Source organism: Rhinatrema bivittatum, chromosome 16 (genome assembly GCF_901001135.1).
Source record: "Rhinatrema bivittatum chromosome 16, aRhiBiv1.1, whole genome shotgun sequence".
Taxonomy (NCBI): domain Eukaryota; kingdom Metazoa; phylum Chordata; class Amphibia; order Gymnophiona; family Rhinatrematidae; genus Rhinatrema; species Rhinatrema bivittatum.
In genome coordinates, this window is record NC_042630.1 from 11,195,510 (window position 1) to 11,207,366 (window position 11,857).

Sequence of the window (11,857 nt, forward strand, 5' to 3'; positions counted from 1 at the left end):
CGGATGGAGAGTTCATCTTTGAGTGCGCTGGAGAGTCCATCTATGGAGATGGCTTGCAGACAATCTTCTTGCCACCCAAGCTCAGTAGTCAGGGTCCTGAATTCCACCATGTACTCAGAGAGGGTCCGAGACCCTTGAGGGTGGAGTAGATTATGGCAGGCTATAGCTTGGCAGCCTGGGTCTCCGAAGGTCTGCTTGAAGAGAGCTACAAACTCGGTAGCTTGGAAAGCATAGGATCAGAGCGTTCCCATAAGGGAGAGGCCCATGCCAGAGCCCTCCCTTCCAGGCGGGAAAGGATGAAGGTCACTTTGGTTGTTTCCTTCGGAAACAAGGATGGTTGCAGTGTAAATTGCATGAAGCACTGATTGAGGAAGCCACAACAGGAGCGTGGGTCCCTGTTGTATCAAGGATATGCAGAGAGTGCCAACAATGCTTTGGGTATCATGGAGGCTGATAGGCCTATGGGATTGGCCAGAGCTGTATCTCACAGCAGGGAATAAAGCTCTTCGACCGAAGAGGCTAACGATTCCAATGCCCTGCGATGTTCTTGGACTGTGGCAGCCAAACCAGATAGGGCCCTGGAGGCGGGATGCTCCACCGAGTCCATGGCCTTGGCAACATGTTGTGCATGGAGATGAAACTTTGTCCTGAAGCAGTGGAAAATGGCTCCCTGGTAGGGACTAGGAAGCACCTGCCCCCAGGGAGTGGAGCACAGGAGGAAACAGAGGCTAGAATGAGCTTCACCACTGGAAGCCCAAGATCCCCCCGGGTGGAGCCCATAGGGACCCGGGCCGCTTGGACTTAGGTGGGCCTCACAGAGCTCCTGGAGAGGTAGTAGAGAGGCGTGCCCGTAAAATGCAAGGGAGTGTGGTCGAACTTCATGCTGCTGGTCTGGAGGAGCAAGGAAGACCAGAGCAGCCTAGCCAATGACAAGGCAAGGACAGAGCCAGAATCAGAAGACGTGGTCAATGGCAGCCGGGGTCAGAATCCGAGGGTCAGTCCAAGGAGTAGTCAACAAGGCAGAGGTCAGGATCCGGAGGTCAGATGAGGTCACAAGGCAGGCAGAGGTCAGGATGCAGGCAGCAGACAGGAAGGTCAAGGAACATGCTGAGGTCAGTACCAGAGAGACAGTTTGAGGGTACTACCTGGGAAGACGGACAGACAGACGCAGGAACGAAAGGACGCTGGACAAGGCTGGAACAGTAGGATGCAGGAACAGGGCTGGAACACGACTGGAACAAGGCTGGAACAAGACTGGAACAAGGCTGGCACAAGACTGGGACAAGACTATTTACGCGGAGGCAAACTAGTACACATGCAGTGTCGACCCGATTGCCAAGGCCTAGAGGAACTTGTGGCTGTCACTGGGGAGACCGACCCATGTCCTGCAGAGGAGCTAGCAAGGTGAGCAGGCCTGTGCACAGGCCGTGCTCGGACGGGGTGCTCAACATTTGGCACCTTCAAAATTTGGCACTCTGGGCAGTTGCCTATGTTGCCTATGCCTAAACCTGGATGTGAAGCCAAGGCAGTGCCTTAAAAACCTTTTCAATTTTTTTTAAATGAGATATTTATGTAGGGCCCTTGCACCATTTGTTTTTAAAACATAAGATCTGATTCTTTTTTTTTTCCTCGAAGACTAGAAATTGTTCAAAGCTTTGAATTAGGGTAAATAGTGCCCCCTCCCATCCACCTAGCAAGTGCTTCTCATACCAAGCTGGGATCAACATCTGCATGACTCAAGTGTCAAAAAGGAAAAAGGATTTAACATTAACTTTATCCCAATAAACTGGGTATTTTTAGTTTTGTTTTGAACTCGTTTCATGAGTGTAATAACACATGGAGGCGAGCCAGGAAATATCTAGTTGCCTTGCCTGTATTTCTGATGGGACCTTGCAGGCATTCGGCATCATGCTAAGCCAGTGGCGTGGGACGTGTTGAAACCCTTTTGAAGGCAGGCCCTCTCATGCCCTACTGCCTGCACAGTCACAATTACCTAATTGGCTTTGGACTGTTAGCTTTACAGCTATAAAACAGAGAAGGAATTGCTAACCATGGCTAAAAAAGTGGAAGAAGTGGAACAGCCTGAAAATGTCGAGTGTTTACGACTTGTTAATAGTAACTTTGGGCTTATGTGGTACCATTCATTCAAACAGGATGACAGAGGACGGAGCTGGAAATAACTGGATTTGTTACAAGTTCTGATAGAAGCATAACACCATTATAATGCTACCATTCTATAAAATGAATGAAGAAGAAAATGGAATATGGGTGGATGTTTGTGTATGTTAGATTTTTCTTTGAAAAAGGTGAACCAAAGTAAGGCTGCAGTCACCAGAATATGAGAAAAGCCTACATGATAGCTTAACATATCTCTTTTGTGCTACTCTAACCAGCTGATCAACACTGTATTCATTTTGGTAAGCCTATGGCTCAAGAGAAAAGCATCATATGTCCAGTCAACTTCATCCCTTCTTTGGTGGCTGAATTTCAACTTCAGTCTGTTTCATTTGACACATTATACACATTGCCTAATTTCTAGATTTTTCTGTTTAAGTACTGGTACACACAGACACACACAAACACACACACACACACACTCACACACATATGTACGAATGCTCTTTAGTATTATCTGATTTTGGTTATTGTCATTTCTATCCTCTTATTGCTTAAATAAACCTATTAGAAATACCAAGAACTGTAATATACTGAATCAGAGTGTGTGTGTATGTGAAACAATTCATGTGATGAATAAGATTCTGGGTTCAAGCCCCCAGCTATAATCCCAGTAATTGTGGGGATGTGTTTACATTAAGTTAGCTCCCAAGATATAGGCAGAAGCCCCTTGGGTAAAACTCATAGTGTTTGTGGTCAGAAATAGACCGACTGTAAATAAAGTGCACCTCAATACCAAGAGAGCAAACGTATTGTTCAATAAAGATATTTGATGAAAGAAAGACATAGGAAATTTAAAAATGAGCACTCTAATAAAGAACAGGGCTCAACTGGCATCAACTGCAGATGTTTAGTACCCACTTTATCGGAATAGACCCGATCCTGAACTTTAATCACAACATTTCTGATATGATGAAAAGAAAATGTGTATTAACCTCTTTTTGTCAAGAGCTTGAGACCCATGACACCTACCGGGAAGTGATTTAGCATTTCTATTTCCAATGAATTTTTATATAATAATGAGAGATTTCAGTTAGCAAAAGTTTTATTTGAATACCTTGTCAAGTTCACTCAGAACCCTATCTTAACTTGAGTAAGTAAATTGAACAGAACTGTTTTTCAGTGGTAACAATCTAAATCAAGGCAGAGAAAACTTTGCGTCAAGACATAATACACAAGTTCCATAGGATGCATTACAGACAGTACTTCTATATTTTAACATATATTTCCTACTAGATGGAATATAATGCTCTGAATTCAACTGATATTCTTGCAGGTTGTGATACACTCCATTGCTGCATTGCATTGTTATTTAAAAGCGTTGCTTTCTGAGAGCTTTCATGATCAGATAGGTGGCAGGTGCCGTTGTGTTTCATCTCCATGTTTCACATTCATGTTATCAATGAATGAATACAAATCATACAAACAATGATTGCCTATGGGGATCAATTAAAGATACTGCTCAGGTTCAATCCCTTGGGGCATCTATTATGAAGTTCTGCTAGCATTGACTATGGAGAAAGAGGCTACAATGAGTCTTGTTCAGAAGACACAGTGAAAACTGTTTTCCTCTGAGTCTAATTAGATGAACAGGAAAGAGAATATAAAGGCAAAGTACTTATCACATAAACAAGCCTATAACAGGTAAATTACCTTAGGTACGTACACCTGAAAGAACTTCTCTTATTGTCGTATGATATCTGATAGATGAACCTATGTTTTACATTTCATGTTCTCTGTGCAGAAATGCGGTAACATTTTTAAAAAAAGATTTTCAATCATAAAACTGCATTTCCACACACAGGTGTTATCAAGAGGTCTCAAGTTTACCCAATGGGTTTTACCTCCAGAGGAGACCTTTAAATGTTCTCAATCAGGAGTGGACAAAAACAAAGATCGAGAAGACAGTACATCATGAGGGGGCATTACAATTGATGTCTTCATGTTTCAAATGCAAAAATAATACTCTTGGCCATTGAGCACCAAGCAGACAACCAAAACTATCGTTTCACTCTCCAGAACAAGGATTGAAAAAAAATATAAACGTAGGTGTCACAGTGTGATGGTTTTTCTACTTGTTATTAGTTTTGAAAGACATCTTTCACTTCTAACTGGTGAAATCTGGCGTGATCTCTATTTTCTAACTCAACATATTTTTTGGGGGAAAGAATTAAGGAATATTCTTAAGGAGAGGTCTACTTAATGTACTCACTAATTTCTGTAAAAAAAATACTGCCATCTTATTTACTGTACATTTGAAAGGAGAGCCACATCTAATGTATTTGCCAAACACATTTTCATGATTGTGTGGCTCCTAGTTTATAATGCTGTTCCTTTTTCACTTTATATTCTGTTAGTTCAGATCTGTCCAATTTGTTCCCCTTCTGTGTCACCAGTCAGCATTTTTCTTTCTCTCCTGTTTCACTTTCTATCCCTCATCTTTCTTACTTTTCTTTATCATTAATTTATTCTCTTCTCTATCTCTGTATCTCATGTTTTCCTCTTCATACCATCACTAGCTAAAGATTATTTCATGCACATTTCATCTGTCTTTGGAAAATTATCAGTACATTCATAGTGATTTGATATCTTGGCTTTATTTCTATTTGTGAGCACAAATGTATCCATTCTTTTGATGAAATATCTATCTTGTTCATTTCTTTCCCATTAAGCAATGGAAAGAAACAACAACTACACCACTGTGATTGAGATTCATCTCATTGGATTCCCAATTGATGGGGTTCTGGGTATCTTCCTTTTCCTGCTCTTTTTAGTTATTTACATAATAACAATTATTGGCAATGTTGCAATCATGGCCATAACTATAGTGGAGCCCCGCCTCCACACCCCTATGTACTTCTTCCTGAGCAACTTCTCCTTCATGGAGATCTGGTACACCTCTGTCACCATCCCTAAAATGCTGAGAGACTTCCTGGTACAAGACAAAACTATTTCCATCAGTGGTTGTATTGCCCAGTGCTATTTCTTTTTTCTGTTCGCTGCTATAGAAAATTATCTGATGGCAGTGATGGCTTATGATCGATACTTAGCCATATGTAACCCCTTGCGTTATACAATCATTATGGTTCCTTGGCTCTGCTGCCTGCTTGCTTTTGGGTCTTGGGTCAGTTGCATCATATATTCCTTGCTACCATTATTTTCCCTGAATAAACTTTCATTCTGTGGCCCAAATCAAATTAATCACTTCTTTTGTGATGTGGCCCCCTTGCTGAGTCTCTCATGCACAGATATAACTTCGTTAAAGTTGTATTTTTTCAGCCTGGCTTGGATAATGCTCTTCAGTTGCCTTCTTTTCACAATAGTCTCCTATGCCTATATACTCTTCACCATATTTAGAATCTCTTCTGTATCAGGTCGGCAGAAGGCATTCTCCACCTGTGGGTCCCACCTGACAGTGGTCATTATAAATTATGGGGCAGTGATCTATCTGTATGTAAGGCCTACTGGAAGACAAGCCTTACAGTCTGACAAGGTGGTTTCTGTTATCTATTCTGTGGTAACTCCTCTTTTGAACCCCATCATTTATAGCCTCAGAAACAAGGAGGTGAAAGAGTCTTTGAGAAAAGCCTTGAGCAGAAGATTTGTAGTTACAAAGCAGAACTCATGAGACCTTTCTTATGCAAATGTGATGGATTTCACAATCAGGTTCCTAAACAAGAATGGTATAGGGAATGCTTTATTGTTTGAACTGAATTGCAGGGATGTTGAAAAAATTGTGAACTTCAAAAATGTTTATAGTTGCTAATAAGTTTGGAGTAAAAGGTTTCTCTCTCTCTATTATGTTCATGAGCAAATGATTGTAGTTACTATGTTAGTCTATGTGAATTTATAGAAATAAGGACCAAGAAACAAGTTGTATGTGATACAGTGATAAATACATTGAAACAAAAATGGATTTATTAAGGAAATTGGATCTCACCCATTATCAGACACAGGCCCATTGGAATTGCAAAGTCTTATTGTCCCTATCTCCATCCCTGTTCCTTTACTGAGCTATAATGACCTATCCTGAGAAACGTATGCCTTGTTGATTATACTAGTCAAGAAATATATTAACTATATGTATGCAATTTATTCCTACTTGCTATTGTACTCTACATATTATCTATTTACTTGCAGTCTACCTCATATTTGTATATCATACCTGAATATATCCATTATATATATACTCAATGCCTTTTACTTTCTCTAATCCACCAGGGGAACTGCATTGTTTCCTTACTAACCTGAGCATTACTCTTGAAAGCTAGTCACAAATGTATATAATTATCCCAATATTAAATGTATTACTTTCAATGCGTTTGTTGACCCTAATTTCTAGAATGTTCAAGGAATTAATTAGCTTTGTTCAGATATTCATTTTTTAAAATCTCTTCTATGCATTTACCCAATTCTTACTGCATTTGCTCGGAGAATTTCTAAAGAGATTTGCCTGGGAAAACAGCCATTTACTTGTGAAGACTTGTAGGCCACTGGTCTTCTTCTCCTTATGATGTATTTTTTGTGGCTATGTTTTATGATTGTTATCCTGCCTTGAGAATTTTATAAAATGGGTGACATATAGATTGAATGTAAATAAGTAAATAATGAGTAAGTTTAGACATTTCTTTTATTGTCTCCTTCTGTTTTCAAAATTTATGTTACCCACAATATTATTACAATTCTTCTAGAGTAAGTGAAGCTTCAGGGAGAAGATCAAAGAAACACAGTTTAGAACCTGCAATAATACTTCCATTAATAGAACATTGAACAGAGCTGACCTTGTCCATGCTGAATAGGTGGCCTTGAGTTGTAAGATTAAAGCAGAAAAGGCAAACAAATATTAATTGCAATAAAATTTGATGTGCTGAAACCAGAGATTTTTCCCCTTACAGAAAAATGATTCATCTGTGATATCTTTTACATACAAGAAACTCTTTGAAAAGTCAGGTAAAGGAAAAAAATAGAATTCACTGAAATTTCGCTCCTTTGCTCTTTTCATAAACTGTCCCTTAAAAATGTTTCTATTTTGTTTAAATTTGCAAAAGATTGCCAAACCTGCAAATTTTGTCTTGTTTTTCATTTTGTGCAGTTCTTCCATAAAAGTCAAAGGTGTAGCTGTTGGAGAATTTTGCAGAATGTTTGTGAAAATTTTTTTGAAATGAAAAGTTGAGTTTTCTCCCTTCTTAAATACGAACTACTAATGAAAAGTTTTGAATGCAACAGCATCATGGATAATTAGGAGACAGGATTAAAAATGGAAATGTTGCTGCTGGGGAAAGGGAGGTTGGATAGGGTTGAAAGGTTTATTACATCAACTGATACGATTATTTTATCTCTCAGACTTCTATCATTTCTCGTGCTTAAACATGGCATATTATGATTGCTCTGGTTTATTGCCTGAGTGCTCTATTATATTAATCCTATGTTTTCCTTGGAGGTGTATGCTAATTTGTGGAAGTAAGTATTTCTAAATGGAAAAGGGAGGGATAGATGCAATGAATAGTCTCCAGGGAAGGTGGTAAAGGGAAAAAAAACCCTAAAACAGAATTCAAGAAAGTATGAGATTGAGCATAGAGATTGAGCATAGAGTAAAGCTGGAGTGTGTTCTAGTGAGGTCTCTGATATAGCAAGAAGGAAATTGGATAGATGAGATAGCCCTTAGAGTGATGATCTGTTTCTTATCACACAGACCTCCTAGGTGGAAACAAGACCAAATATATTTTTGCATTTGGATTTATCACTGAGATGAAACTAGCCTTTTTGTCCTATAAAGTGAGAGACAAATTCAGACCCTCTTCTAGTGGCAGGAGCAGTTCCAGACCAAAAGGAAAGAATGCACAGAATTGGGTAGAGATATATGACAGTCTACATTTTTCAACTTTTGGGGGTAAATTTTCAAAACCTTAGTATGGAACTATAAGGATAGAATGGATTTGCCTATCCAAGTGTCTTTGCAATTGCCTAAATTTATGCTGCTTTGGGCTTCCAGTTGAGTTGAAACCAGGGCTGGCATCATGAGCTCTCAGTTGCAACTATGCAGGGTTTTAGTCCCTTTTTTATATTCCCTCACAATTACTTTAATTCATTAATTTCGGTGACAGTCCTTGGTTGGGGGACATACACCATGGCTCCTTTTGGAATCCTGCAAACATGAGACCTAAATCTGGCCACTGCATTTATTTATTCATTTGTTATATTTATTTCTATTTATTTATCATCAAGCAAATGGGTGTTCATGGTGACTTACAGCAAAAAGAAATAGGCCATAAATTGAAGCATTACAGTAGAAACAGAACTCTTTCCATCCCCAGAGATGGTGCTTCCCTTAAGCAAACTAGGCAGTTACTTAGAGTACCAAAATTTCATAGGCAGCAAAATTCCACCATCACGAGGGCATAGGAGGCTACTAAAGAAGGCAACACTGTATTGGCACCACTGGCACTGGTAAGAGGACGTGTTATGCTAGAGATAATTGGAAGGGAGGAAGGTACAGGACTGTAAGTTTGTCAAGGGTGGAAAATAATCTTGCACCAGCCCTGCTCCTCCCTATTGCAGAGGTTGGTGATATCAGGATGGCAACCGTGAAGAAAAGGTACAAAGAAGCAAATGTTTTATTATAATGAAATTAATAATATAATATAATATGGGGCAATTTTGAATAGCCCGCAGCATTGCATGAAATGCAGGCTCTTTTGTACATGCACTCATTTTAGCTAATTTGCAATTGCCTACAAAGTACGTGTGTAGATTTGTACTTGTTGGCTCTGAAGATGGCAGATTGGAGGTAAAAAAACAGTGTACATACCTTTCAAAAATTAACATATGCGATGGCCGCAACAGGAGAAGTTGTGTGCTGAGGAGCTCTCACGTCTACTAGATTACTTTGATTTAGAGATGCCCCACATGAAAAAGAAGGGCAGAATTCAGGTGGAAACCCCAACCACTCCGATACAAGCCCTTCCTCAATCAAATATTGAGAGCTTCTTCGCACTGACGGCAATTTCAGCCCCAGAAGGAAAGTCCGCTGCGGTGGTTGGCGGGGAGCTAGAGCCGGCGCCGCTGGACACACAAACATCATTGAGTCCCGGGGCTCCTAAAACGCCTTCTCCTCCGTGATTCGGGCTGATGCAGGATTCGGGACTGGCCACTCGACCAAAGTTGCCGAGTGAACTGCAGTTCCTCGTGAGGAACCCTTCAGAGGCAGAATGACTCGCACATGTTGACGGAGGAAAAGGTTCACTACTGCACATGACGCAGCAAGTGCTGGAATCATGTATACAACTTGCATACAATGTGCATACAACTGAGGCATACAACTGCATACAACTGAGGCAAGAAGGAATGGCGGCGTACCTAGGTTTGGGACAGGAACGCCGCCAGGAAGGTGTAGCAAGCGCGCTTTCCTCTTCTACTTTAACAGTGATAAACTTTCAAAATGTTACACTTGAAACAGTATGGAAGGCTCTTATTTTCCTAGAATCCTTAGTGAATTTATCAAAGATTATGATGGACACACAACAACGTATTTGCCAAATGGATCCTTTGTTAACAATACATTCGAATAAGATACAAGACCTGGAAAATCAAGTATCTCAGATGCAAGCTACACAAATTCAAGGAAAATTGAAAACTTGCAAAACGAAATATCTAAAAATTTATGAATATTACATTTTCCACATATTGCTTTAATTTCACCATTGGAGCAATTTAAGAAATACTTAGTGGAAATATTGAAGATATCAAGGGAATCAATTCCATCTATTATCAAGATTTATGTTATTAAAACAGAGAAAAAGGATGGACAATTTAATCAACCCCTAAATTTAGAAGATGGAAATTTTACAGAATTTCTGGAACAACCTTCACAAGAGCAGATTGATTACTGTGGGACATTGCTGGTTAGTTTTTCATTAGCTTCTGATAGAGACTTGATTCTGAAACTATTCCTTTGTAATAGAGAGAAAATGTATTTAGAATATAAGATATGGATGTTTCCAGATCTGATGAAAATCACTCAACAGCAAAGAAAAATATTTTTTGGCTATGTGTCAAGAGGAAAGGGCACAGGAGCTCAGATTACCATATGTTACCCCAGTAAATGTGTCCTTAGATTAAATAATATGAGATATGTTTTCTTCGATCCTTCACAATTGAGGGTATTTCTTGATACACATTCCTTGGGTAATCAAAGCAGTATCTAAATCAAGTTTGAGATAAAGTACTAAATACCGTCCCTCTCTTTGATTTCCTTGTATTAAGATTTCATGTAATACTCCCAATATAGAATGATTCTCCAATTTTCTTTATAACGGGTCGATTAATGCTGGCTTTTTTCCTTTTTCTTCTTTGAGTTGTACAACATGGTTATATATGCCTTATTATATAGTGAAGATTCATGTATAAAAATGATTTTATGACCCATTTATGATATGCATGTATTTGCTATCTAAGATTTGATTGAAAATTGCATAAATAAAAAAAAAAAATTACGTATGCATGCTATTTACTCCCCAATCTAAACACTTCCCTGGGAACTCCTCTGTTTAATTAGACTTAAATGTATGTGCAGTGTGAAAGACCACATGTATTTTTAAATGGTCTGAGGAGGGGTGGGGATCAGTTGTCACAAAGAGCAATCTAGAGCATAACAAACACTAACTGCTGAAACCACATCCCCTGGCAATGAATTCCAGAGTTTAACTATAAGCTGAGTGAAAAAGAATTTTCTTCAATTTGTTTTAAATGAACTATTTGCTAACTTCATGGAATGCCCCCTGGTCCTTCTATTATCTGAGAGAGTAAATAACTGATTTACATTAACTTGTTCAAGTCCTTTCATGATTTTGTCGACCTCTATCCTATCCCCCCCACAGTCGTCTCTTCTCCAGAGTTAACAACTCTGAAAATCATCCTCTATGTTTCAAAGCCGAGCATAGCCAGATTTAAGATTTTGGCACTCGTAGGCAGAATGCCATAGTAGTGCACCCTTTGAATCTATGCCACATATGACCCTAAAGCAAGCAGACGTAAGCTCCTCTTAGGACTGCATATTTGGTACCTTCAAAATTTGGCACTCTGGGCAAATGCCTATGTTGCCTATGCCTAAATCCGGGTGTGGAGTTGAGGTACTGCCTTAAAAACCTTTTCGATTTTTTTAAAATGAGATATTTATGAAGGGGTCTTGCGCCATTTGGGCAGATTTTAAAAGCCTGGTGCGTGTAGAGCGTATTTTGCATAGGCCCGGCAACACTCGCAAGCCCCGGGACGCCCGTATGTCCTGGGGCTTTGAAAAAGGGGCGGGAAGGGGGCAGGGCATGGGCGGGGCACCAGTCCAGGGGCAGGACCGAGGCCTCCAGCACAGGCAGGCATAAATAGCAAAATAAAGGAGGGGGGATTTAAGTAGGGCTGGGGGCGGGTTAGATAGGGGAAGGGAGGGGAAGGTGGGGGAGGGGACAGAAGGAAAGTTCCCTCCAAGGCCGCTCCGATTTTGGAGCAGCCTCGGAGGGAACGGGGAAAGATATCGGGGCTCCCCTAGGGGTCGGCGCACGCAAGGTGCACAAGTGTGCACCCCCTTGCGCACGCCGACCCCAGATTTTATAATATGCACGCGGCTGCGTGCGCATGTTATAAAATCATGCGTAGATTTGTACACGCCGGGTTGTGCGCACAAATCTACGCC

The 11,857-nt window shown here is 40.1% G+C and overlaps 1 protein-coding gene across 1 annotated transcript; it reads left to right on the forward strand.

Moving 5' to 3' along the window:
* Positions 1-4,849: 4,849 nt before the first annotated feature.
* LOC115077255 (olfactory receptor 6F1-like) lies at positions 4,850-5,803 on the forward strand. Its single transcript, XM_029579539.1, has one exon. It carries the CDS (start codon positions 4,850-4,852, stop codon positions 5,801-5,803), a length of 954 nt encoding a protein of 317 aa, XP_029435399.1.
* Positions 5,804-11,857: the final 6,054 nt, after the last annotated feature.